The sequence below is a fragment of the Penicillium argentinense genome (genome assembly GCF_028826775.1).
Source record: "Penicillium argentinense strain IBT 30761 chromosome Unknown utg000002l_segment0_segment0, whole genome shotgun sequence".
Taxonomy (NCBI): domain Eukaryota; kingdom Fungi; phylum Ascomycota; class Eurotiomycetes; order Eurotiales; family Aspergillaceae; genus Penicillium; species Penicillium argentinense.
In genome coordinates this window covers 1,690,086-1,703,303 of record NW_026622661.1, presented here as the reverse complement: position 1 = coordinate 1,703,303, position 13,218 = coordinate 1,690,086, and the positions used below count along the sequence as shown (strand labels likewise).

At 52.3% G+C, this 13,218-nt stretch overlaps 5 protein-coding genes across 5 annotated transcripts; 3 read left to right on the top strand and 2 right to left on the bottom strand.

Annotated features, from left to right (window-relative positions):
- Window positions 1-1,503: 1,503 nt before the first annotated feature.
- N7532_001491 (uncharacterized protein) lies at window positions 1,504-1,995 on the top strand (the record flags this gene model as incomplete). The annotated part of the gene is made up of 2 exons (XM_056613985.1): window positions 1,504-1,629; window positions 1,762-1,995. 2 exons carry the CDS (start codon window positions 1,504-1,506, stop codon window positions 1,993-1,995), a joined length of 360 nt encoding a protein of 119 aa, XP_056479026.1.
- A 972-nt stretch (window positions 1,996-2,967) lies between these two features.
- N7532_001490 (uncharacterized protein) lies at window positions 2,968-3,761 on the top strand (the record flags this gene model as incomplete). Its single annotated transcript, XM_056613984.1, has 4 exons — window positions 2,968-3,126; window positions 3,188-3,235; window positions 3,409-3,678; window positions 3,750-3,761. 4 exons carry the CDS (start codon window positions 2,968-2,970, stop codon window positions 3,759-3,761), a joined length of 489 nt encoding a protein of 162 aa, XP_056479025.1.
- A 2,295-nt stretch (window positions 3,762-6,056) lies between these two features.
- N7532_001489 (uncharacterized protein) lies at window positions 6,057-6,752 on the bottom strand (the record flags this gene model as incomplete). The annotated part of the gene is made up of 4 exons (XM_056613983.1): window positions 6,057-6,089; window positions 6,143-6,350; window positions 6,405-6,560; window positions 6,628-6,752. 4 exons carry the CDS (start codon window positions 6,750-6,752, stop codon window positions 6,057-6,059), a joined length of 522 nt encoding a protein of 173 aa, XP_056479024.1.
- Window positions 6,753-8,738: 1,986 nt separating this feature from the next.
- On the top strand, window positions 8,739-8,981 carry N7532_001488 (uncharacterized protein; the record flags this gene model as incomplete). Its single annotated transcript, XM_056613982.1, has 2 exons — window positions 8,739-8,783; window positions 8,814-8,981. 2 exons carry the CDS (start codon window positions 8,739-8,741, stop codon window positions 8,979-8,981), a joined length of 213 nt encoding a protein of 70 aa, XP_056479023.1.
- Window positions 8,982-9,899: 918 nt separating this feature from the next.
- N7532_001487 (putative phosphoinositide-specific phospholipase C) lies at window positions 9,900-13,116 on the bottom strand (the record flags this gene model as incomplete). The annotated part of the gene is made up of 7 exons (XM_056613981.1): window positions 9,900-9,904; window positions 9,952-10,110; window positions 10,238-10,396; window positions 10,666-10,772; window positions 11,134-11,728; window positions 11,791-12,637; window positions 12,700-13,116. The coding sequence occupies 7 exons, from the start codon at window positions 13,114-13,116 to the stop codon at window positions 9,900-9,902; spliced, it is 2,289 nt and encodes a 762-aa protein (XP_056479022.1).
- Window positions 13,117-13,218: the final 102 nt, after the last annotated feature.

Sequence of the window (13,218 nt, the reverse complement as noted above, 5' to 3'; positions counted from 1 at the left end):
TCTTCTATGATAAGTTCGTACAGCTGAAACCCGCGAGACTTGGATTACGAGTCTGATATTGCTATTACTCTTTTGTTTGAGGGGACTTGACCGTTTGCTATGTGTGTACCTGGTTGCAACTTCGAAATTTGGCATCTACCTGACCATCATCCAGTCATGTATGCTGTCTGTTATTGCTAGAGATACTCCGTATTCTTTATCCCTTGCATATGGAACACACCCACGGGGATTTGGTATATGGTTAAGTATGTAAGAGCAGATCGTGATGGAGGATATGTTTTAAGCAATATGGCTGGCTATCTCGCACGTAAATATCTCGTTATACCTGGTCGTGAAGGTTTAGGTGTGGGGATTTAGGGCTTGCTACTGCCGATCTGACAAACCTAGCTCCAGATCCTTTCCCGAGCCTCACTCAGTATCAAGGTCACTTCTGCACAAAGGGATCGGAAGGGGTAATATTCGGCATGTCCTTGAATCGCACCAGTAAGGGAAGGTATCACTGCAGCAGGGAAGATTCCTCGTGCGATGTCATTTTATTGACTTTAAGTCGGCGAAACCATGGGAATAGGGACAGGGGAGGCTCAGGGCCGAGGACGCAGAAGGAAGGGATATGTCGCCCTAGGCATGATAAACTCTGTTATAGCAAACGACATATCGCATTCCACGCAAATAATCTCGGGTGCTTCTGCGCAGGCAACTGTTGGCCGCGGGCTCTGTTGCATCAATCGAGCGGTTGAACTACCCCACTCAGCGACGAACCCTTGGCCAGATCGTCTTCTATAAGAATCCATTAGTACAGGAATTGTACATTGTGTCCATTTATGAAAATGTACTTCCACATCCCTATGCGACGTATAGCAGTTGAGGCAAAGTGTCTCGTCGCCCTCGTGGAAGAAGGTATTCCTACAGCAAACACACAGAGGGCCAGGGAGATATTGGCTTGCGGCCCTCTTAAAAAATGTCACCGAGCAAGAGGGACAGTAGCCAGGCACGGCTGGTCCACGGGGATGTTTCCAGGACTTCCGTGGAAGAAGGGACGCCCAACCGCAACAGAAGCACCAGTCGTGCTGTTTACCTGTTTAACAAGGGAGGCGATTGCACTTGACAGACTTGAACGCGCTGTAGAGTACCGGAAGCGTGATCATAAACTCGCGCTTTGTTGCTGTCGGCCGTGTCCAGGTGATGCGGATTTGATGTGCTGATCAAAAGTCTGATGGATTTCCTGCTGTTTGGAGGATTGCACATGTTACAGCTGTAGAGGTGGAGCGTTGGATAGACCCCAGGTCATGTGATAAGCCCTAATTGCTGGTGTGTATGGTCACGTGATATACGGATGTTGATTGGCTGGGTGCGTTTGTATGAGGGAGTGAAGTGAATATAAGTCGACCTCCCGTCGCCTGGCCTTCCTGTCCTCCGCCAACTCTCGTCCATCGTCCACCCCATGACCATCATCGTCACTGCGTCAACGAGAGCAAATCTTTCCAGTGCAACATCAAATCGAACATGTCCGACAACAAGGGGTTTATGGCTCAGCCCGGACTGCCCAGTTCCTTCGCCTCCCCCGGGGGACCAGGCCAAGCAGCGGGTCTGGTGCCTCGGCTGCAACTGGGCCTTTCCTCTCCCTCGGGAGTACTGGGGTGCCCCCGTTGAAGAGCCGGTGCCAGGATACTGCGCCGCCTGCTCTACGAGTCACAAGGCCCAGCTTGTTCGTGTGCACCATGTCCACATCTCCTGACTTCCCTAACTAACTGATTTCTACAGGAGGGTAGCTGGAGCGAGATCATGGGTGCGCTGAATTCCCTCCGCCAGAAGCAACTGGCGTCAGCCACCCCCGTCACCCAGGGCCGCTGTGCCAAATGCCACGGCCTCTTTCCGATCGCGACATTTGTCGGCCCGGACCGGTTGCTCGAAGTCAACTGCGAGGAGTGTCGTAAGGCCAACAACGACAAGGTGAGTACACCACTTTGGTGGCTGGATGATGGCTCGGAGAATTAATTCCGATTGCAGGAAGAGGCGCTGCTTGTGAGCATGCGCCAATGGGGCATGGAGGACCAGTCGAAACTATAAACGCCTCCTAGGTACGCTTGGCTGGGGACGTCCCAGACCCCCTCCCTCTTTCAGCAATGGCCTGTTCATAGTATTGTTCGCGGCCCGCCCCTTTACTTTCTTCTTCACTTTCATTCACCTTCTCTTCTTTCCTTTCCCCTTTCGTGCGCCCCCATGTGCCTGCCCTGGCTGCTGCCCCGTCTGCTGCCCGTTCTCCCGTCCGCTTCGCTGTCAATCCGTGTGCCTGTTCCGCTGGCCCTGTCTCTTTCATGTTTGTCTTCCTCTGGGGGGAATCTGCTCTTCCCGAGTGCCCCTAGTCATGTCTACAGGCAGGAGGAGTTTTTACTTTTCGATACCCGGTTCGCAACTACCAAAATGTCCAATCCCATGGGTCCAACACATCCAACACCGAATCCCTTGTTCCCCTGCCCTAGGTAGTTACCTTCCTATCTACGTAGATCTTGCTTCCTACCATAATACCCCGGCCATCTGGCATCCCAAATTGCCCAACCACCGTTTGCTACGCGAATACCCCTTCTAAAAAGTGACAAAAGCACAGCGGGGAGGCTCGCGGGTACTTTCATTAAATCGCAGGCTATACTGCATGCAATATTCGCTCAGGATAGAACTGCCAGAGAAAGTTCAAAGACACTAGAAGATCCAATTTTCAAGGGTGTAGGAAATCCTCAAAACCAGAGTTAGGGAGAAGGATGCCTGAGAGAGCAGGCTGCGTCGTACCTTCCTTTTCACTTGGCTGCTCAAGCCCCGGTCCGAGTAGGAAGGTGGGGGACGGCGACACAGTGCTGCCTCCAGGCTCCCATCCACTGCTTACATAGCTTCTCGCTTCTCGTCATCCCACACACGGCATCTTTCCTTCTTCATATCTCCTCACGCGCACAACTTTCATCAAAAGCCGCAACAATGTCTCTTCCGAACAACGCCTCATCCAGCCTGCCAGAGATGCGGCGCTGCCAGACCTGCAGACAGGAGCGACTGGCGCCTCAGTTTGTTACGAACGAAGTTACGGGCGAGGCCTCCGTCAACTGCTCTGACTGCCGTGCTGAATTCGCGAAGCGTCGCGTATGTTTTGATCAGCCCCGATACAACCATTTCAGACAACTAACTTTATTCAAATCTCTAGGCCGAGCGGGCCGAAAGACGTCAGAAGAGGAAGGAAACACTGAAGATGGTAAGCCATGCCCCCTCACTTTCTAGGTATCCTTCGTATACAGGCTGAAAGTTGGACCTCACCCCAAATGCCGAAGGTGAAACCATCTGCCAGGACTGCGAACGCGAGGAGGCCTATGAAGTCTTTTACAATACCCATATCCTTGTGAACCCTTTACTAATTGTCGATTACAGGAGAATTTTTCACAGCTCTATCAGTCCATTTCCCAGTTGAAGCAAACGATGGCCCAGGTACTGCAGTCCAATGCACAGATGCAGCAGACCATTGCACAGATGCGGCACTCCCTCGCCACGCTCGCCGACAACTTCCAGGAACATGAGCACCGCTATCCTTCTGTGCCTCTGGCCCGTTGCCCCCGATGTGAAAAGGAGCATTCCATTTCGATGTTCATCTTGATCAGTGGGCACATCACTGGCCACTGCCTGGCCTGCCGCCTGGATTTGGTTCGTTAACTCCCGCCGACTCCCTACCTGAGAGTCTATCTACCTTCGGGTAGCTAACTTGGCCTGTACAGGGCGGGGATTAGATCTCACTAACCTAGTCACTCGCTGTTCTCGTGCACGTTCTCCTCGTCATCGTTCTTCCCCCGTGATCGTCGGTGTCTGTGTTCCCTCGCATCATCCCCGAACAAGTCGAGTTGAATCGTGACGTTTCCGCTTTTGCAATCTTGCTCGTTTTCCGTTGTTCTGTCTGTGGCCTTCACCATGAAAATCTTTTCGAAATCTCTTTAAATTTGCACATCTTTTCCCTTCATCTATGCTGTGATGCGCATATTCCGCTCCCCAATCCACTGGCATTTTCCTGGACTCCTGTCCCTGGTAAAGGCCTTTGACCCTAATAATCCTTTCCCATTTCACTTTTTTTGTTTCCGCAGACAGATATTTTCACTATTCCCAATACCCACTTTGTACGAGTAGCAGAGTTTTAATGCCAGTGGGTGCCTTTGCCAACAATAAATCCCCAGCTGGGTTTCCTTTCCACCTACATCTGCGTAAGCCTCGGAGTCGCTTTCTAGAATGACAATACCCGGATTGCAAAATATCTTAGGCCTCACACTTGCCGCTTGCTAATTCTTGAGGGTATGTTTTGATATAAAGCGACCGCAGAAGTGGGTGCAGGAGAACCGTCAGGCAGCGCTGCCCCCCATAACCTCCTCGCCTCCCGCCTCCCGCCATCTTCCTTCTTCCACCATCCTCTCGAATCTAAACCTCTCACAACCCCGTCTCTATTATCAAGGTGGCTGGCAATAGCAAGCCTCCCGAGCAAATCAAGCATGAGAAGCAGAGCGCCGCTAGTCAAAGTCCTGCCGGTGCTCTGTGCAGCTAGCATCCCTTCCACCCGGCGGCCGACGAAACTCACTGCCCGCCATGCCAGGAGTCTCACCAGAAGGCTTCCGTATGTTCTATCGATACACATTCCGCAACACCTTTACTGACATGCTTATAGGAGGGAATTTTGGAGGCGGTGAACGAGTCCTTGATGTCTTTCAGGCATAGTATTGATGGAGCTCGGCGAGGATAGTATCAACCCGCTCCTGGGCTCTCTGTGACATTGCGTCGCATGCCAGGCGCCACTGAATTTATACTACCCAGACAACTGCATCAGAAGGGTTCGTTCATTCCTGACTCCCTATGGTGATGAATCTGGCTAACTTGAATAATATAGCATAACCGGAACGAAGATGAGGCATTAAACTTGCCCGACGAGCCTCGTGAACCGCAGTGACCTCTTACTTCCTCGTCCTTGTCCCATGCCCTTCATTCCCGTTCCTTCCTTCGTGCTCAGTTTGTGTATGAAGGCAGATTACTCAAATGAGAGCATTTTGATGGATGGGATATTTTCGAAAGCTGGGCACAGTAGATAGGAGTACGGATATCTATGATGGCCAGGGCATACTTTCCTTCTGTCACATCATGCTGATACAGTATGGCATTGTATGCAAGAATGGGGCCAATCTATCAAGGGGAACCAATCCAAAAAGATAGGATGAATTAATTGAAGAAAAGACGAAAAGAGCGGATGCTGCGAGGACATGTTAGGGTGTCCTTGCTTACATGAGTAGGGTGAGGGGGGTTGAAACTCCCGATTCTCGGAGTGTCGAGAATCCCCTAGTACAAATGAAGATATCACGACACAAATGGAACTAAACAATTTCGGGTGTATTTTACTACCCCACTATCCTCGACACCTTCTTTCCTATTTTGACATCCTTTTTTTTGATCCATGGATGATCCAACACCGATAGACGGAGATGTCACTAGAAATATCCACAAAGGTTCATATTGAGAACGTTTTGCTGAGGCTTCATCAATCGTACATGATGAGGAGTGGCGAGATCTCTAGGTAGGTGACTGTTCAGTTGCCTGCTCAGAAGACCGTTTGGGCGACTGTCTTAATGACTTTTAGCGTATATGGTGGCCACATTAAGATCAAGTCACTATAACCTTCCGCAGGCGAGGTCTACATGGATCAAATGCGATTAGGGTAGAGAATGGCTTACTATTTGAAAAGACACCCACTTATATTGGGGTTCTTGTAATTTTACAAGAGCGGGTATCATCGAAAACATAAAACTTATCTCCAGACATAACAGGGAAAGGGAAAGGATTTCCAAGAGGAAATGGCTTTTAGGGAGGCATGAAGCTCACTTGACAACAGGTAACGGAGCTAGAGGATGATGGTGTAGGCGGACATGGAGGAAGAGCTGGAATTCCATATGAAAAAGTCCAGGGTCTGGTCACCAAAAGAAAAGGGGAAGCGGGGAGGGGCATGCGGTCGAGAACGAGGATGGAGGGTGTCACTGGGGCATCGGATTTTCCTGTTAGTTCAGCCGCTCGTCATAGTAACGTCGGAGCTATATCATTCACGTTAGCTAGGTGTATCAGCATAGGAATGAGGAAAATGAACCTGTCTATTGCGGCAGTACGGGCATTGGAGAACATGCTGCCCACTCGGTGTAATGAATTCCGTTACGGCGAACAACATAGCGCATTCATCACAGGGAACCATGGGTAACTCGTCGGTAGGCTCCTCTTGACCGCGGGATGCTGCGTCGATCGATCGGTTAAACCAACTGACATAGCGACGAACGTGCGACCAGATCGTTGCCTTTTGACTTTATTAGCACAAGAACCGTAGATTGGATTGTAGGCCTGAATGAAAAACGTACCTCGGCCTCCTGGTGGGATGTGTAGCACGACAAACAGAGAGTCTCATCGTCCACCCGGTGGAGGGGATGTCGGCAGCAGGCACACAGAGGACCAAGGGGGTATTGACTGTCAGCCCTCTGTTGTCCTGTCTGACGCAAAAGAGGTGAATGGGCGGCCTAGAAGATTCACGGGATTAGCTAGTGAAATACTCAAGAATAACCTTAGTAAAAGCGAAATGCGTACAGAGCGCTGCTGAAGGCGGGCACGGCACGGGGCACATAACAGATGCGGAATCCCTCTGCTAGTGTCCTCGATGAGCTCAGATCGTGGACGACGCTGTCGGCACTCACGGCAGCGCCGACGTCCATCAGCTTGCGTGTTTGAGGTCATGTTCGACGAAGGCTGTGCGCTGTCGGCCATCCTGGCAGTAGTCTTGAGGATGAGAGGAGCGTCTGATTCGACGGTGGGGTGGAAGATGAAAGGCACTTGGAGGAGGGGCGCGGACGACGAGAAAACTTATGGAGAGTGGGCAGCGCTGCCTGGCGACTCTCCCGCTCACTTTGCGGCTCCCTCATACAATATATGAAATACGGTAGTCACTTCTTGGGAACGTGCGGCGGTTTAGCCCTATACGCTTGCTGGATTTTTGATGAGAAAGGCACACCTAGTGCTACGAGTTCGTTCCTCGTGCCTGTTCCCTCCTCATGACCCTCGTACGGACTCTCACTTTCCAATTTCGGTAGGACTTGATACCTGAATTATAGTTACGTCAATGCCTCAATATAACCACCATACGTACTCGAACAATCATCAAAAAAAGTCGCCCAAACAGTCTTCTGAACAGTCAGCTGAACAGTCATCTAAACAGTCGCCTACCTACCTGGTAGTATCGCTACCCCTTAATCTTGTACGATCAATGAAGATTCAACAAACTTGGAAGTGATGTGCAACTTTTTCGTAGTTTTAATGACTTTTCGTCTATTAGTGTTGGATCATCTATCAATCCTAAACAGAGCATCAGCAAGGACAATTAAAAAGGAACGCGAGCATCGCTATAACCCATCGTACCTCACTCCTACCTCGGTATCACCATACTTCCAGGTCACATGGTATCACGATCCCTCGCCCGCTCGCCACGTGGAGATCTACCTTAGAATTAACAAAAGTACTGAGGCTCTAGTAGATCGCGGGCTAGACCGCGGCTAAGTATATTTGCAGAATATTATAGCCAGGGAGTCTGAAAAAGTTCGTACTCTCAATCAGGTGACACTCCAGTGCAGTGTGAGATAATAGCATACATAAGCATCAACACCAGAAAACAAAAAGCGTAATTCAGGAACACCGTTTCTAGTTCCTCCGAAAGACCCCGAACCAGCCAGGTCGAGTTCGAATAAAAAGAAATGGCTAGAGTTCGTCCATGCGTATCCGAGGACTGAAACTCCGTTGAACGCCTGTCGCTCATGCCCTAACGCCGTGAATGGACTGATGGTGCTCGGGCGTAGCGCTGGGCGCCGGGATAGGTTGATATGGTTGAGGATAGCCTCGGGCCTTTTTTTTCTTTGCAATGTGCTTCGCGCTGCGGATCACGCGCAAGGAGTGTGGCAGACGTGGCAGCTCTTGCCGGGGATTACCCAGACTTCTTGGCCTTTGGCTGCGCAGTTGGGACAGCGGACACCGGGCATCTGTGGAGGGAGGTTAGTGGTGATGGCAAAAGTACGGAGACCTGGGTACCGGGGTATATCCAGGTGTACCCTGGGTATATCTCATATGTACTGAGGTCTCGAAAGAGCTCACGGACAAACCTTGTTCACGGCTGGGGAGTTCGAGCACCCCGCGCCACGCTGCTGGGGGTTGGTCATGATTGCGATTGTGAAGGGAGGCAAAGTCCAGCAGGGGCTGATCGAGATTGTGCAGGTCAAGCGGATCGTTAAGTACCCTTTCACCAAAGCAGGCTGCTGATTAAATCACGCGCCCTCGGAATATTTTTTCGTCAAATGGTTGGTGTTCTTGAGTAGACTCTCCTCAGGCAGGCAGGGCCGACTTATAAAGCGACCTCGCAAGCACAAACAAGACCCCGCGATTGAAAAACTTATCGGTGGAATCTAGTTCTCGTGGATGTGCAGGATCCAAGTCTTGTTGGATTCGGACGTTCCCGTTGTTGGGAAAGAGCGATGGAGAGTGTATCTAGAGGGAGGAGACAGCGCGCCGATCGACCAGTCAGGCACGCTGGGCCTGTTCTCCATCTGCCTCTTAGGGTGCCTTAGGGTCTTGCTGCCGGCGCTGCTGGGTCTGCTGGGTCTGCTGGGTCTGCGGGCATGCTAGCGTTGGCGCCACTTGTTCCTTGCGATCCAATCATGGCTGCAGCCTCGGCTCCTCCCGAGCAGTCTGAGCACGGAGGTGTTCGTTGTTTTCCAGTTTGATGCCTGCAGCTTGCGCCTGCTGCGACCCGCGCGATCTGCGCTGGCGGTGTCTTGACTGGCAGTGTCTCCAGTGTCTCCAGCATCTCGGTGGAAGCCCCCGAAATTTACACCGGCAACACAGCCATGCGCAATTACTACCGTATTCAGGGGGTGGACGATCGAAGGAGGAAAAGTTGACGTATCGATCAGAAAGCCGGGGCAGATCGCGGGCACGGACAACCTCGGCGGGGGCGCACTACTGACAAAGCACACACGACAGTCAGGGGGAACACTCTCTCTGCACTCGACCCCGATGTCCCCCGATTATTGGCGCATCGGCTGTCGTCGCGGGCTGGACTGCTGCTTCTCCACGCTGTATGCTAGGTCCAGCTGTCACCGGCGTGAACCCTCCGCATATCCACCTTCCTCAGCTGAGGAGTCTCGGGCCGAGTATCATTCTTCCCATGTCAATAGTCGAGCTGACACTATTTACAGTCTATCACCTCGACACATCCTCATCACAGCTCGACACACCGACTCGACGCCAACATTATCACGTCGGAGGATTTACCGATCACCTCGCTGGCGCTGCCCTGTTCGCGCCGGCTCCACCACGCTGTTGATCAATCTGATGCATATCGCTTGGCTTGTCGATCGTCCATTTCCTGGTTTTCTTGTTTGCCCCTCGACCAGCCCCACACAATCGCTCTTCTGTCCAGCCAAATTACGTCGTAGGTAATGGGTGACTCGACAAGAACCAGTACTCACCGACTCCCTACGCTCTCAACCCCTCAGGAAGGAGCAAGACGTGACAAAGCGGCACATCGCATGGCAGTGGGGCCGATGGCGCGCATCATGCAGCATAACTTTCTTGTTTGCTTATATGAAGCTACGCAGGACAGGCTAGGTGGTGCGTCGCAGTTGCATGCTCGAACTGGCCAGCTTAGTTCCCGGGTTAGACAACGCCATTCTTCTCAGCCACCTTCCAGAACGCTCGCATTGCATCGGCCCTACCTAAGGTACTCACGGTATTCTAAAGCGGAGTGACTCATCATCCCTGATCCAGATCAATCCAGCGCAGATCGCCCGGCCTTCCACAGTACATACAATACCCTACTAGGCTACTACTGTTAAGTAAGATACGTACAGCTGCAAATGATATGCATACACAAGCTGTGGAACAGCAGGTTCTTCATGTTTGCCTCCTCATCTGCGCGGCATCGACCCTGCTGCGTCTGCGCAGCCGGGGCCTCGAGGGACCGCGTGATGAGCCCCCTTGCTTGGTCAACGGCTGCATCGTCACCGTCACCTCCTCCCTCAGGGTACACTACACTTTACTACACTTTACAGCGTACAGTAATCATGTCCATTTGATCTAATGACGAGCTCAACTGATCCCATCTCATATGTCATCACTTTCTGGCAGCTGCATCACGCAACACCAGCATACATACATTCGGCTTTGCAAGCGCGAGCACGCATGCCACACTGACCTGCACCACAGCCTGACGCCATCGCTGCCATCGCTGCTGCCGGTCGTGGCGTGCCATATCTGGCTCGCTTGAAGAATCCTGACTCGCGCTTCGTTGCCCCCCACGCAGAACAGAAATACGCTACGGCCGTGCAACAGCACGAATGTCAGAGCCAAGATAACCCTCTGATTCTCACTCTCATCTCCGCCTAACCTACTACAGTAGTACTAATTGAAGCTGGCTCGCAAATGACATATCCACGCCACCGAAATTTACTAGAAAGGTGAACCATCGCGTGGCGGTATGGCGGTACCCTATTGTACCTAGGTAACTGCTACGCTGTATGCCAGTCCTACGACGTGCCCTTGACAATCCTCACCAACAAAATCCCCCCGGCTTCTCGCCCGTACAATCATGCAGATGAACGAGTCGGTAACCCTGACGCAGTCGGTCAAGGCGGATGCACGCCCATGCGGCTAGGTCGTCGCGGCCGATTTCGTCGTCTTTGATCTTGACCCTGTGACGCAGTTAGCCGCTGACTCGTGGCTCTTTCTCTGCGAATGTGCTGCACTGTGTAAGACGGCGTCTGACGAATGTGGGGACCCCTAGGCTGCGCTTTCTGCACGGTTGTTTCCCTGGTTACAATGTAGGTGCGGCCTGAATGGGTATGGATATCCTCATATCACAGAGGACTTCGGGGCACAGGCAGGCGAAGGAATCAACACCCGAGCACCTCACGCCACGCATGTCGAACAAGTCGAAATGCAGGGATCAGCCCGTCTGCCAGTGACAAAGGTACGCGGAAGAGCGAAAACGAAAGAAGCAACGCACAGCCTCGGAAATGACACTGACACAAAACAAAAAGAAATATAACTCACCGGAGAAAACTCAACTCCTCAACCACCCCGGTAACAGTCGGGAATACCAATTTCTCCCCTTCAAAATCAGGATTCGTCCCGGACGAACTGCGCGTACAACGCCGATAGCTACTCTTCTCCGACTCGGAGCTCGAGTCATCCGCTCCCGGCGCCGTCTCCGGCTCTTCAACGTGTAGCTGGACATTCACGTAGGGCCGGAACCGTTTCTCGGAATGGTCGCCCGGAGGGAGGGAGAGATCCTGGGCAGCGAAGACTTCAATCGTGAGATTCAGCGTTTCTTTCCCTGGCCCCCCTGCTGGCGCTTCACAACTCCTATACCCCACCGGCTTAGAAACCCACCCCGAACTCCCAGCAAACATCCCATGATTAAGCATCATCCCCTTATCGAGATTCTGCCAGTTCAGCGCAACCAGCTGCGCGCCGCGCCGCCAGTAGAAGCTGGGATCGAGGTTTGAGGACGTCACACGGAAGGCGAAGGGGTAGATGCGCATTAGGGAGGAGCGGTTATGTTCGAACAGCGCGGTGCGGTTGTTGGCGTGGGCATCTCGGGCGCCTTTTTCGGAGAGCGAGAAGATGTGCACTGGATCTTTTGCTTCTGTTGGAGAGTCAGCCTTGCAAATATTGTAATATTCTTCCTTGGTGAGGGAGGGGGCGAACCGGGTTGGTCGAAGTGGCTGAAATGGTATGCCCGGGTGTAGACTGCTAATTTTGCAAGCGCCTCGAGAATCTTAACTGGCTTCGCGGGCTTGGGTTTCGAATCGGTTTTCGAGGTGTCTGTCGGGATAACACCCGCCTCTTCTTCCTCTTCTTCCTCCTCGTCAACATCCTTAGCTCCCTTGAGTGGAAGTGACTTGGTCTTAATAAGGATCTTCCTCTTCAACTCCGCCACCGTAGGCAACTTGTTCGCGGGTGTGTCATCAGGCACCTCAACGAGAAACCCTTTCCACGCATCGTGGATGATATCAACCATAATCTGCTGCTGCTCTAGCGATACGTGGATCTCGAAACTGACAATAACCGGCAGATCACTCGTCACGAACGCACTGTCTCGGATCGCGTATGCGATTTCTCGGAACGAGGTCCCCTTCGTTAGTGTGTGCCCGTGTAGGACTCGGGGTTCGCCCTTGATGGATCCGGATGGTGTTCTTGTAACTTGAGCTGGAGCTGGCGCTGGCTCTCCCTCAACCGGAGCAGCAGGTATAGCAGGACCCGCGCCCTCTGTAGTCGCAGACACAGCCTCAGCCTGTTTATTCAACCCCAGCCGGGCAGAAACAGACTTGGGCAATTTCTGAGCGAGTCTCTCCTCGGATTCGGCCTTGGATTTGATCTTCTGCTTCAGTCTGGCTTTCAGTCCTTTCTTCGAACCCTCTTTCTTCTTACCCTCGTCCTCGGAGGAATCGCTGCTCTCGCTACTTGTCTCTTCATTGTCGCTTGAATCGGGCGGGGTGAGGGGTTCCCCGTCCCAGACGTCGATTTCCACGGATCGACAGCCGCGTAGTAGGACCTGGGTAGAGTCAATATACATTCCAGAAATTAACAATCAGTGTAGTTGTTGTGAGTACTAACAGATGTATACGCACTCGCAGCCGCATCACTAGAGAGCTGATTCCCGGTCAAGTACGTATTATGGCTAGACGAGACAAAGTAATCCGAGATTGGCGCCGAGCAGTCGAGGTCTGGGGCCGGCGCGAGTGCCCTCGAGACGCCGTCTTTCATGTATGCGCGGAAGGCATCGACGGAGACGAGGGGGTCGCCAGTTCCAATACCTGCAGTGCCAGTGTTGGTACCAGTACCAGATCCCGCGTCTGCTTGAACGGTCTTCTGAAATTCAGCCCTCGACGCATCACTCGCAACAATCGTCTCGTAGATCCGCTTTAGATGCGCATCCATGACGGCGTGGAATGCATCTATGGGGTAGGAGTCCTGGAGCGGGTGTAGCGATAGATATCTTGCTCGCTCGACGAGGTTGTCGACTTTTTCCATGTCGGACTTTCCAAATGGTCAAGCCAGGTATTTGGATTTTGTTGATTGTCGCTGGTCGTGGCTTGGGTTTACCGTTGGTAGGTCCCAGTGCGGGGGAGTGTC